The following is a 14,462-nucleotide window of genomic DNA, read 5'->3' on the forward strand; positions in this document are numbered from 1 at the left end:
TGTAGCAAAGTGTTGTTACCTTCTCCCAGGTGGTACTGAAAACGGGAATGAAAGAGGGAATAGGGTGTTGGGGAGGGAGGCAAAGGGGACATTTTTAATGGTTGGATAAGCTGAGGAAATAATATGCATACTTAGTTTTAACAGTCTCAATAGGAAATAGGGGTTTTGATGAGACATTTGAAGGATGAGAGGGAGAGGCAACGTCACACAGGTGTATTTGGAGGAGAGAAGCTCCAGTCCTGAGAAGAGCAACAGAGGAGGAAGTATAGAGTCTTCTGCAGGAGTGGGAGGTTTCTGGTAGGCTAAAGGCCTGCTGCTTTCACCTCGAGAAGACTAGCTCTGCCTATCTAGAGGTGAACAGAAAAGGAAGGAACACAGAGAAAAGGTTGGGGGCTTCTCTCAGACACAATTTTCACTAGATAAGAAAGCTCCTGGATGACATATAAATTAGAGTGATTTATCAGAGTGTTTTCCTGGAAACCTGTTTTTCTTCTGTGCCAAGTTGTTGTGAGAAGTGCAAACAGAACAAAAGCAATGGGTGGGGGGTGGGCATATAGCAGCATAGCTTTATACCAACTTCATAAACACTTACAAAAAAAAAGTTCCCAAGTCATTCAAGCCTAAGTGTTCCTATTTTACTTCCATAGCCTCTAGAATTTAGGAGGACTGAAATGGCTGAAACAGTTGAGCTGCTTTTCTGCCTAAGGGAGAAAAAAATTCAGTGCCATTGCTCCACTCTTCAGCTGTATAGATAAATATCGTAACTATTTATTTATAAAGTATTTGCCTTACTATGAGCATCTGATGAGAGGCAGGACATCTAAAGAGGACTGATTTTGGGGAGCTGCAAGTTGCATGGCTAAACTCCTGGATTTTCAAAATGTGTGTCCCACTAAGCTGAATGCAGCCCCAGCCCTGTTTGGCAGCTCTTCAGGGGCTTCCTAAGCCACCTGTGCTTGTTGCAGGCCTAGAGCTGCAGAAACTTGCAGACATCTGGCAAGCCACAAAATGTGGCTGGTGACATGCTCAGCTTGATGGGTTACGTATTGTGCAGGGATATCTTATATTCTGTTGGAAGTAACAGAGCAATATGAAACTGAAAATAGTTCAGATGATTTTAGGGAGCCAGTAAATGGATAAAACTTTTTCTCCAAGGTAGTATTGTCATTGTAAAGGGGACTGTTTTGTTGTTCTGGTGGTGGTGACTTCATTTGGAAGAATTATTAGCCAAATACATGGGGAAAGACGAATGAATTCTGCATTTTCAATTGTAGTCTTTAGCTTTGTTCCTCTAGTCATTTTTGCTAGTTTCATACTTTGAACTCTCTTGTCTGGATCTTATAGAATAGTCAGTATGAAAGTGTTGCAATAATCCGCATTTAATGCAGCCCTATGTCCTATGTTCAGTCTGAATTCACTAAGCCAGGAGGACAGAATTGTGGTGGTGGTAAGACCCACTTCCAACCTACACACAATTCAGGAAACTGCCAAAACAGGCCCTATGCCAGGACAAATCGTGAGACATACAGGTTTTGTTCTGACTGTCAGCTTTCTAGTGTCTGCACATGACTCAGAGGTGAGGTTGGCCACTGTGATATTGTTCTTCGCTCTTGTGCATTACACCAAACATATTAACTGTCTAAAATGGGTGCCCCTTTAGTAAAGTCCTGAGAACCTAAATGTGAATGGTGTGCTTATCTCAGTAGTTCCGTAGTGTGCCCCCTCCCACTGCCATTTTGTGGGATTCTTGAAGAGCTGCTGCCATGTTGTCTTGGTAGCCAGTTTGCTAACAGCCCCTTGCTTCAGAAGACGGGGCTCACTATGCCAGGATAAAGGAATCCTGTATGCAGCAGGCAAAGAGGAGTTTTCTTCAAGGGTCCTGGTTCAGGGAGTGACCCTTGGTGTCTGAAAGGCTGCTAGAAATGCACAAATGCCCCTATTTTCATCTCTGTAATGCAGGATAGGCTGTTTTGCTTTGCAAAGAAATATACTTCTCAAAGTTCTTGACATAATCATTTTTTCAGGAAATATGAGTATGTAATTCTGATGGCCTTACGGTCAGCATATCCAGCCTAAGAGAGCATGTGCAGAAGGAGGATCGATGAATATTTTCGTATATACAGCTGCACACAAGGGATCTCTCCTGGCAATTGGGAACTTGCTTGTCTAGGTTTCCATCATGAAGAGGGAGTCAGTGTACAGTTGAACATATGTCTACTCCATGCATGCAATTTACAGAATGCGCATAGATGGGGAGAGATGGATCCAGCCAATGTGACCGTGTCCCTCTCACTCCTGCATCCATTCACTCACCCTGGATATGTTGTGAGAGCAGGGCTGTAAACCTGGGACATTTTTCTTCTTCCTTCTTTTCTGTCTGAAGAAAAGGTGACATACCTTCACTCACTCACTCACTCACTCACTCACTCACTCGCTCTTTCTTCCTTGGCCTACCCCCACCTACTGTATCCAGTCCCTCTCCCACTATGCCTTTGTTTAGATTACTCCATCTAGGCTTCATATTTTTCACCTTTCCAGGCCCTTCAATACTCAGGCAGTCTAGGGTTGTCAGCTCCACTCACTACTGGGTAGAGGAACCATAGAACCATTTTGGAGCTGTGCTGCATGCTGGTGGACATGGAACCATTTTATAAATAAGCAATAGCAAACAGACAGAAATATTTTTAATTGGCTTCATTTCAGATAATAAATACAAAAGTATTTTAAAATGGCAGTTTCTCATTGTGTGTGATTAACCTTAAGCATCATTTCTTTGATTCATACGCAGAATTAATAAATTGGGGGGATTCTGGAAAACATGTGGCATGTTATTTATGTAGTGCATAAACATGGTGTCAGTCTGATGTTGCTGGACTTCAACACCCACAATCCTTGACCGCCACATGCTGGAGTTCAGGAACGTTTGGAGTGCACACCATGTTGACTACTCCTAATGTAGTGGCTTGTAGAGGCAATTCACATATCCATAGCTTTTAACCTAGCTCACCAATCCCAGATCTCCTTTCCCCAATAGTGGAGTTGTTTCTTCATGCTCCACAGCCGCCTTCAGTTGCAAAGAGCCCTTGCCCAGAAGGTTATTAGAACCAAAGGCCAAGAGCATCATTAAACGACTCCCCAAACTTTCTAGTGCTTTTATGGGCACGCATTGACTAATTATAGTTTGCAAACCTCAAAAATGTTGACCACTTTTATTTACTTAATTTCTCCTGGAAGTGTAGGTAGCTCTATCTGATTTGGCTTTTTGGTTTTATGTAGTATCTACTATGGAAGATGGTAAGGAGCAAGATCCTGGGATGGACAACAATGTTACTCTGGTGCCTTTTGAAAGACCTGCTGTTATAGAGAAGCTGACAAGCAACATGGGAAAGCGTAAAAGCTCCACCCCACAGAAGTTTGTGGGTAAGCGTCAGATGAGCATGTTGTTGTTTGTAGCAAAAAAGGGGGTAGTTCATTGTTATATCCTAAGCTCTTAAATGTTCTAATGTAGGGATGGCACAATCAGAATGAGACATACCGGGGGGGGGGGAGGACTAGAGAAATGCATAGGCCATGGGGCCAGAGCCATGCAGTATGACTTGCAGTATAGAACCCAGCAACTGCAACTGCTGAAAGCCAAAGATTCATTCTCTCTCTCACACACACACACACACACACACACACACACACACACACACATATATATATATGTATAATCTGGGGACAAAAACATATACCAGATTGCTTAAGAGCTCCACAGAGGACATTTGCTTACTCTGTGATAGCAGTTTCTTAAAGGCAAAAATTTAAAAACCCATATTCCATTTCTAGTAGTGTTTCCCTAACAGTGTTATGTGGTACAACACTGTTCTGATACACACTGTTAAAAGAGTGCTGTTTCTTTAGTTCTGTCTGAACTACAACTGGCCTCTTCTTAGTGTAGAATGACATTTTCTCATATATTTCCAGAGCTATCAGCGATATCGGATAGGCTGCTCAATCAATTGCGCACACATTTTGTTTCTGTTATTAAAAAGACCTAGAAAGGTGGGTGCAGGAGAATCTTCGAGTTTCCAGGGACACAATCAATGGCCAGGAGTGGCCGGCACAGTGGGCCAGAGCTGCCACTGGCCTCCAGACAGCCATGTCATTGCTGCTTACCACAGTGGTTTGGGGGCAGGGAAGCTGACCTCCCCACTGTTCCACCCTGTTGGAGGCAACACCACACCAGCTACTCCTCTGGATGACTGACATGGCTGGCCTTGGTATATGGTCACATGGAAGGATATAAGATGTTAGGGAATAGGTAAGAAACCCAGCTGGATGGACTGAGTGGGAAAGATAGTGGGGAAAGACTTGGAGTGCAGGGCCATTGCTAGGAGATAGCCCACTGGTCCCCCCCCCCATTTTGTTTTGTTTTACTTTTTAAGAAGAAGGTACTTTGCTTTACAGGCCTAGTCAGCCACCATCTTACTTTGTTCAGAGAGCTGAACTTACATCTATATATGCAAGTTAGCATATATGATTTTTATAAAAATTGTTGTTGTGCCTGTGCCCTGATTCTCTTAAGCTCTTAAGCTGGGGGGAATATATTAGTTGCACTTCAAGTAAATGTTGGGAAAATCCCACACTTAACAGTTTTTGCATGAAGCCTCATTGCACTCTCTGAATAAATAGAGGTATAAAAGAATTTCCCCCACTAGATGTTCACAGCCCCAGTTCTCTAGCTGTGTGGGTTCAGAGGAGACGGGAGTCCTTCCCACAGGACAATTGGTAATAGAAGGCCTTGTGAGCAGTGGGAGGAGAATTTTCAACTAGAAAAGGCTGTGAGGTGAACTTCACGTGTATCCCTCTCTCTTACTTGTCTTTAAAGATTTGTTCTGTTGACTGAGTCACGTGGTGGTTCGAACTCTAGTCTTGCATTTATGTAGTCATTTTGCCTACCCTGTCATTGGGTGCTTATGCTGTCTTGGCATGTGAGCCATAGCAACGCTGTTCCTTCCTGTACCATTTGTTCCATAATGCGAGAAACCCAGAACCATGAGGGCAGAATCCATATTGGGATTCCTCCTCCTGCTGCTCCTCACATCAGCACTAGCCCATTTTCCAAAGGATTAAAGTGACCCTGTACTTTGCATGTTGTTTTGATGGCAAACAACAGATCAGCACAACTGAAGTTCCCATGCCATCAAGGTAGCATAAGAACTCCGTGTGAGGTTCAGTATGAGTAACAATTTTTACCTTATCCTTGTGAAATTTAAATCATAATTATGGCTGTTTTATGGATGAGGAATTGAGGCGCCAAGAGTTGTATGCCAGCCAGTAACACTTGGTGTACATAGAGAGAAAATGACCCAAGTCAAAGTTTGTTTCATGTTCAGTGGAGTAGACAATTTTGTTCATAATAGATAATCATGTGTAAAACAATGTGCCCAGTTCTTTTTTAAAAAATGTGTGCAAATTTCGAAATGGCATCATGGTAATTATGAGAAGGGCTAGGTGTCTTTCAGGAATCATTTATACTCTCTTCTTCTTTGGCGATCACTCATAGCCGAGTAAGATTGTCTTCCATAAACACGGTTTTAACAATGAGTCCGTAAGTGACTGTGGAGGCCAATTCTGGATCCATACATCCTTCCACAGTGGGGACATTGGTTTCCAGGTGGGAGTTAATCATGGTGTGGATTTGCGCAGCGTGGCTTCCTCTGAGGGCGTTTCTCCCTTGCGTCTTGAGTTCAAGTGTCTTCAAAGCCTGTGACACCTTTGGTAAAGGCTGTTCTCCAACTGGAACACTTGCAGGCCAGTGTTTCCCAGCTGTCAGTGTTTATACTACATTTTTTTTAGATTTGCCTTGAGACAGTCTTTAAACCTCTTTTGTTGACCACCAGCATTACACTTTACATTTTTAAGTTCGGAATAGAATAGTTGCTTTGGAAAATGATCATCAGGCATCTGCACAACATGACCAGTCCTTAACAACACATTAATGTTCAGAACCCATTAAAAAAGGTGCATTATTTCTTTTCAACAAGTGGGGCAATGAAGCTGAGAGACAGTTACCTTTCTTGCTTTTATCTACTAGGTGCATACAGCTCAAGTGAAATTTGATTTCAGATTTATTAGCCAGCCACCCCCAACCCCAGCACAATAGGCACCAACTAGCAGATGATACAATAGATCTGGAATTTCAGAGAAAGGTGTCACACTCTGGCACAGAGACAGCTAGAAGCACGGGCCCTTCTAGTCAGTAGGCTGACCTTTCACTCTCCGGTGAAACCTGCAGGTGGTATTCTGAGCTGAGCAATCTCAGTGTTACGGTTGAAATTTCAGAAGAAAGGAAGGAAAGTGTCATGCTTCCAATGTAGGAAAAAGTTGAAACAGACTAAACAAGACCTGGTAATCAGTATTCATGTCACAGAGTGAAACTGAGTGAAACTAATGTCTGCTCCCCCACCTTCATAATATAAGTTTAGCCCTAAAACCTTCACAAGACAAGGAACAGTCTGCATGTAATTTCTTCTGATGCTGTATTAAAAATAGTCCGTTTTAGCAACATACTAATACAATATTTTTACCTTTTTCCATTGTACAAGGGTCATTCAGTTAGAGAATTACAACTATACAGTGAAATCCTTCTGTGATAGCATTTTAGCAGCTCCTCTATGGCAGCATGTTTCTGACTAAAAACACTTGTGAGCATTACATTTGTTGAAGGGCACCAGTGTGAATTTATGGGCGCAACTTCACCTTGGAAGCAAGGGGATGGGAAGAAGGACAGTGTTTTCCAGATGGCATAATATGATGTGGCTAATTGGATCTCAGTAGCTAGTTACTTTAGCTAATGGAGCAGTTATTATGGCAGTAAAGGATAGAAAAGTATATCATTTTAATCATAGTGAAAATTCCTCAACTAGGCAACATATTAGGTTTTGAAAACCTGCAATGAATAATGCTCTTCAGACTGATGAGCTTGCTTGGATTTATGAACTAAAAAATAGTTTACCTTTTATGCATATAACATAGTTTTTTTAAAAAAACTTATTTTCTTGAATAATTTTGTGGTTTTTATGAGGTGTGTTATTAGCAGCCATCAATTTATTAATGACTGCTTCTAAATCATATTGGTACCCTGACCACTTTGGCACACAGAATCTTACCCATGTTACAATCTGAGATGCCAGGGCTTGTTTCAAAAGTTGATAATCCCAGGTTATTATCATGAATCATAATTTAAAGGGGGAGGGGGACAAGATGATGTGTTAAGCATACATTTCTTGCTCATTACCTCTTACGTTTCTGAGAAAACAAAATTATTTCAATAAATTCTCTTAACACCTTTGCGTACATAATGGGCATGCTGTTTTCATATGATAGTTTATTCTGAAATGTAGGTGGATCCTATAACTTGCATCTGTATTTGTGAGGTCTTTTTTTTAAAATCCAATATATTTCTGAGTTGCTCTTTGCTCTCCCTGCTTCAGTCTGTATCAGGTTCCAAGATGATGTGCAGAAAGGGTTCCCCCTTCACTGTAATGGTGAATCGGAAAATGACTATAATAACTGTTCCCGCTTTGGGCCAAAGTGAATAAAAGTTTCAGGCACAGGAACCTCTCCAGAGTATGTTAAGCCTGCCAAATTGCAGACAAATAGGTTCAGGGGCATTTTTGAGGGAAAGAAAAGTCATCATTTTCTTCTATAATCCATATTAGTTTCATATATTGGAGGTGAGGGCAAGGGTTTGTCACTTGGTCTTCATTTATTATAATCAAGAGGTAGGCATTCTTGGTGTATATTCTTGCCTGAACAAGAATTCTTTGCATCTTCACACTGGCCTTTCTAGTGCTAGCCCTTGCAGACCTTCAATCCTTGCCCCAGGTTGGTCAGATGTTTCCTGCTGGATGTCCCCTGCCTTGGGGTAGTTGCATTGCCCTCCGTGTGTCCCCATCGGAGGGGGGGGGGAGGCAAAACTGCCATTGCTAGAGGACCAGCATTCCCATTCACTATTTAGGAGTATTTTAAAGATATACATGGTGTATTTTACGTGTGTATGTTTCCTTCAGGTTTGGCAAGAGGCATGGAAATATAAATGTTAAGTGAGAATTAGCTCACATTGATCCTATCCACATTTTGAGCAAAGTATACTGAAGTGCATTAACTGACTTGCATTAACCACTTTGTGGAACCTTTGTCTTGGTTATGGACTGAAGTTACAAGCTCTAAACCACAGAAACCGTATTCAGACATTAGCAAGGGGAAGAAGCAACACGGGGTCAGCCAGGTCATGCATTCAGCACCATTCCCAAGGCCATGCAAATCTCCCAGCTCCTCCTGTAGTGAGGAGAGTGGACTTCTGCAGCAGGAATCCTTTCGTGTCCATTGATACTTCCTGTGAAGTTGAGAACCCCTAAAATATCAGGGTTCTTAGTCCTGTGCAAAAGGCTCCCTGCTACAGAAATTCTCTCTTATCCTGAGAGAGGCCAAGAGTGACCTTGGGAATGGGCCTAAACACACAGTCCCATCGCTCCACTGCAATCCAGTGCCACAGAAAGAATGTAGTTGGTCAAGGGAGCTGTGGACTCAAAAAGATTGAAAACCTTCGGGCCAGAGTGTCAAACTGAAAATCCATAAGATGATTTTCCCCATTCCTTTTTCACTTTGATTCCACTCTTGCTAATTTAGTGTAATAAATTTAATTTAATAAATTTAAGAATGTAATAAATTTAATTTAGTTCAGAGTCCTGCCTCAGCTGCCAATCATGTGCATACTTAACCCGACAATAAGCCCCATTGAACACAGTAAGACTTCCTTCTGAGCACAGGACTGTGCTGTAAGTGACCAAAAATGTTCTCATGGAGGCCACATTTTACAAAATGGATGCACAAAACATCTCTGTATTTTCATGTTTAATAACAGATTGTTTCCTTATTGTTTCTCTATTGTTGTTCTTCTCATGTAGGTGAGAAGCTCATAAGATATGGTTACCCTGATATACATTTTGACACGAACTTGCCCTATGAGAGAGATGCTGAGCTGATGCAGACTCACATGATGGACCAGGCGATCAACAACGCCATTTCTTACCTTGGGGCAGAGGCGCTTCACCCCCTGATGCAGCACACGCCAAGCACAATTGCTGATGTGGCCCCCGTCATAAGTTCAGCTTATGCTCAGGTCTACAACCCTAACAGGATAGAAAGACCGATGAGCCGAGAAACTACTGACAGCAATGAAAACAACATGGATGGCCCCATCTCCCTCATCAGACCAAAGAGTCAGCCCCAGGAAAGAGAGGCTTCTCCCAGCAATAGTTGCCTGGATTCCTCTGACTCAGAGAGCAGCCACGAAGACCACCAGTCCTACCAGGAAAACCCTGCCTTAAATCCCAAAAGGAAGCAAAGCCCAGCTTACATGAAGGAGGACTCCAAGGCTTTGGATGTCACGAAAGCATCTAAGGGCTCTTTAAAGGATATCTACAAAGTTTTCAACGGAGACGGAGAGCAGATCAGGGCCTTTAAGTGTGAGCACTGCCGAGTTCTTTTCCTAGACCATGTCATGTACACCATCCACATGGGGTGTCATGGCTATCGGGACCCATTAGAATGCAACATTTGTGGCTACCGGAGCCAGGACCGCTATGAGTTCTCCTCACACATTGTTCGAGGAGAGCACACGTTCCACTAGGCCTTCTCTTCCAAAGGGGACTCTGAGGTGGGGGGGGGCGGGACCCGCAGACACTGCACATGAAGAAATACTGCACTTACAATTCCACTTTTCCTCAGACGTTGACACACCTTTTGTTGTTGTTGTTGATATTTTTGTTGCTTTTTTAAAAAAAAAACTTTATTTTTGTTGTTAACCATACTGGACCCAGTCTCACTTGGTACCAGTGGTAAGGAAGAAAGGAAGGAAATAAGGAAGGCAAGGGACTAGAGTAGTTCTGTTGTTATTGTTGCTTTTGCTCTGAAAACTGGTGTTAACTGTTTCAGTGGAAATTGAAAGGCAGTCCTTTTCTGTCAGGTTTTCTTCTCTGTATGTTTTGTAATACCTTGGGTACTGCTGAACTCTACTAGGTGCTCTAACGTCTTAGCAAATTGTCAGCTTTTGGTAAACAATTTCAGGTAAAAACATTTCAGAGGAAAGCCCTTTCAAATATGTAGATACATTTTGGGGGTTGAGAATTGGGAGTGAAATATTATTTTGCAAAATTGTTCCTCATGGGCGTGGGGAGGTTTAGTATAAAGCGAACCCAAATTCTTTAGATTTAGGAGCACAAGCAAATACCATTATTCACTCAGACATTACTTCCTACAGTGAACTACTTTCCTTGGGGTTCTGTGTTGCTTTTCTTGAATATAAATGAAATGCTTAGGTTTAATACTGAAACAATAAAATAGAAGCTTGATTTTATATTTATGACGAGACATCCTGCAGGACACTTGGAAGTCCTACAATATTATTTTACTCATCCTGACATGCACTTTTAAAACAAAGGGCAAGAGAATTACTGAGATGTTCTTGTGTCATAAATATTAATTTCCCAGCTTCATCCAGGCACTTAATTAGTTGGGCCCTGTGTACAATGAAAGATATTTTCAAATCCTAGTGGAGATCTATGCATGTTTACTCAGAAGTAAGCTCCACTGAGTTCAGCAGGAGTTTCCTTCCTAGTAAGTGTGCTTAGGAATGCAGTTTTAGAGGTGCAAATGTCAAGTTTTATGTAACAGATTCTGCTGCTTAACAGTCTTGGGCATACTAATCAGAAATGCATTTTAAAGATGAAATGTTTCTATTTTTCATTTTATTCTTCAGTGTTAATTGCTCAACAGCCATCTAAAATTAGACTTAAAGTTAGCAGAGCATCATGGGTTGGGGGTGCTTCTGTCATTCTGAATGCTGTGTGGCAGTTGGTGGGGTGGCACTGCTTATCTGACCTCCTGCCACTGCTGCTGCTGTCGTGGCGGCAAGCTCAGTGTGGTGCAAACGCACCAGCAGGAGAACCCGATTGGCTCCACCATTGCCTCCCCCCTCCCACTCCTGGTATGTCCCAGCAACTGCAGGGACAGGAGGTCTGGGAATCAGCCCCACCCCTCCAACCTGCTCTTACTGCAGTGGCGGTTGATTCATGTTTCAGTCAACATTTCTAGTTTACATATGCAAAGATTTCCAGAGAATATTAGAACTGCTTCACACATGGCATTTTTTTCTACACAAATTTTGGGTTGGGGGGGCACTTCCATGTTTTGTAAAAAATTCACAAATGTCTATTTTGCCACAAGTAAACATATGAAACCCATGGTATGTGGTTTCCATCCATCTAGCCATAATAAAATAGATACTTGTTTCATGAATGACAGTATATGTAAGGATAAATGGAATTCTTACAACATACAGGAAAACAATCGTGTGTGAAGCAATCTTAATTCCCTCTTCTCTCTCCCTCTCTAGTGTCTCTCTCTCTCACACACACACACAAACGTTTCCCATCTTGTTGCTGTGTACTTGGGAGTTCACAGCCAGTTGTAAATTCTGCTCACATTTGCAAATGAGAGATACTGACCTCGTATTGTTTAAATGACCATTCATTTCAAGCTAAAATAGAACTAAGTCAAGAACCCCAATTTATCTGGAGGTTAATTTCTTGACTAGCAACTCACTTCAGTTTCTAGTTAATTCCCAGATCATCAGCAAATGAGAAATTAAACTAAATTAAGAGATTACAAATCTTGAGGTTGTGTAAATGAGCCCTCCGTTGACTGTACTTAGGTGAGCTAGATTCTGAACTTTTATTTTTAATAGGTTTGTGGTTTTTTTGCTTAGAGATACTGTTTTGCTTTTAAAAAAACAACAGTGGCTACCTCACTTTTTTTTTACATCCTTAGTTGTTTTCCCAACCTTTGGGTTGAGATGTTTGCACATCTTCTTGTTAAACGAAGAGAGTAGTTAAAAGTGGTGCATGTAATTGAATTAGATAAGGTTTTAAGGTTGTTTCTTAAATCTTGAGCAGACTATTTATAGTTTCTTTGTTTTTATATATTTTACTTCAGCCTCTTAGAATAAACACAAGGTAGTCAACTCTCTCAATGCAAGATGAGAAGGATGGGCAACTGTCCTCTTAGTTTGCTTTATGTGGGTCCACGGCAGCAGTGATTCAAACTCAAAATGCCCCTTATGGTGGTTGCGAGTGGAAGTAGTTATGGATCTTAGAGATGTGTTTTTAGACATGTTTATGAGCCATCTGACTACAGTAAAACCAAAAGGGTGACTCTTGTCAGTATATGTGCTCATCATCTATGCCTCTCTGGTAGGAGGGCTTGGTCGTGTTGCTTTGCTTACCTTTCCAGGTCTGCAGCTATAGCAGAAAGGAACTGTGTGATTTAAGATTTCCTCCAGGAAACATGTTTGGCTGGTTCAATCTATGTTTCAAGGGTAGAGTGTTCTGCAGTTGTTATGCAGAAGCTACTAAAAGTTTCATTAATAAACTTGTCTAAAATGCAAGAAGAAATATTGATGTGATGTAAGGATTTCCTGGCAGGAAATCTTAGGGCAAAATGGTGAGTTCTGACCACATTTGTATAGTTGGCCTCTTAATTTTTACTTAAACTTTTATTCCAGGATGAAAAATTACTATGTAAAAGCCCTGAATTATCCAGGTGCTCTTTTATTGACTGACATCTCACTTTGACTTATGATTGCTCCCTTAAGCATGTTTTAAATGAGAGTTTAAATTAATTAAGAGGTTACTATTTTCATATTGTGATGGTGTAAACAAATTTTCATTTTTTACTGATCTACTTTTACAATAGATCCACACACCCACACCCAAATTGCTCTTTGAACTATTCTTAACCCAACAAGCAGTTTGGCAATCAGGCAAAAGGTTTTTCACAAGGAAAAAGCAACCAGTTCCTTCTATTTCCACTCTTCCCTGCTTGCCAGCGTGCTGTATGACCTAAAGCACGTTGGCAATATTCTAAAAAAACGCCGGCCAGAAAAAACAAAACAATGGGTGCACACTTGAAACACACTCAGTTGCCTCTTTGGATTCCAGTCCCTGTCTTTTTCAACCAAATGGTTTTATAATCTCCCTTTGTCCTTGTAATCTGCAATCATGGTACAGGCAGAGCTCAGGAAAGACTATCTGCCACTAACACTCTTCCTTCTTGCTCTCAGTCGTGCAGGTCACATTCTGAACGACTATTTCCCCCACTCCCCCAACTGATACCACTGGAAAGCTTCCATGCCTGAAAGGAGCTGTCAAAAAGCTGTTCACAAAGATGACTGTTGAAAGTAAAGTTGTGTCCGCACCGAATCAGCCCCACCATTGCATTGCACCGCATGATGTGCACTTCCACAGTTGTTGGAAGAACTCAGAGAGCAAGAAGCTTATACAGTCCAATCACAAAATAGGTCTTTGGGGGGTGGGCAGCTCTAGCATGCTTTTTGTTTCCCATAGAAATATGTCCATCAGCATCCTTGAAGGGTTTCAGAAGGACAGGGTGTGAGATCCTGGAATGGGGCATATGTTGCCAGGAACTCCTCTGTCAAACTGGGCTATATGAGGCAGGTGGGGAAGTGTCATTCCTGCTAATTAACGTTAGAGATGAAAGTAAAGAGGCATCGCTTTCTGTACTGATCAGTTTTCAATAAGCAAAATGATTTGCTGAAGAAAAAACAGTATTTTTGATATTGGTCTTCCTGGCTTATCAATATCAGAAAACCTTTGTTTTATGTAATATCTGTCAGAAGAGCAATACTATGGTCTGGAGAGAGCTGGGTGCAGGAATCCTACCTCTGCATTACATATGTCCTTATAACCTCTCTATTTGTTCTATTTGGCTCTGTGTCAGTGCTGATTTAGCCACAGAACTGTGAGTCCATTGACCTTATATATCCCAGCCTAATAAAATGCAGGCATCCTGACACCTTCTGCACATAAACAAGTCATTCTATTGGCAGTTTGAACAGTGGGAGGTAACCACAAGTCATGGGGTTTTAGGGGGAAAGGGGATCTGTTCAGTTATCTTACTTATCCTGGAATTAATGACCAAATCTACAAATTAAATGGGGATACTTTTTAAGTATCATGTAAATTGAACATTTGCTGATACTCATGCAATGCCTAGATGATTCAAATCTGATAATGTTCAATTCTGAGATTGAGCATACATTTTCTGCAAGGCTTTAAGGAGTAATAGATGTTACTGCATCTGTTACCTTTTCAAGATTTTCTCATTTGTTTTCTATTTATCACACACACACACTCACTCACTCACACACACACACACACAATGCATCTCCCAACAAGTATTTATTGGCATGTTTTAAACAGTGAGGGTTTAGATTAGATTATATTCAATATTCTTAAAATACTATAGTATATTGATTAGAGCAGTGTGAAGTATTATTGCAAGAACAATGATCAAAGAATTTAATGTGGTAAACTTGTATTCTGCAATGTTTTAAT

General features: G+C 41.3%; 1 protein-coding gene across 6 annotated transcripts in view; it reads left to right on the forward strand.

The window, feature by feature from the left end:
- Positions 1 to 14,260, forward strand: part of IKZF2 (IKAROS family zinc finger 2) — a 110,193-nt gene extending 95,933 nt beyond the window's left edge. For 4 of the 6 annotated variants that reach the window (XM_082228159.1, XM_082228160.1, XM_082228161.1 and 1 more), the window contains exons 7-8: positions 3,277 to 3,420; positions 8,955 to 14,260. In XM_082228159.1, coding sequence (XP_082084285.1) covers positions 3,277 to 3,420; positions 8,955 to 9,679 — 869 coding nt within the window. In that variant the 3' untranslated portion in view covers positions 9,680 to 14,260. The remainder of the gene's footprint in view (positions 1 to 3,276; positions 3,421 to 8,954) is intronic. The other 2 variants (XM_082228163.1, XM_082228162.1) reach the window with 1 other exon arrangement.
- Positions 14,261 to 14,462: the final 202 nt, after the last annotated feature.

This window comes from Podarcis vaucheri (genome assembly GCF_965113315.1).
Source record: "Podarcis vaucheri genome assembly, chromosome: 1".
Classification (NCBI taxonomy): domain Eukaryota; kingdom Metazoa; phylum Chordata; class Lepidosauria; order Squamata; family Lacertidae; genus Podarcis; species Podarcis vaucheri.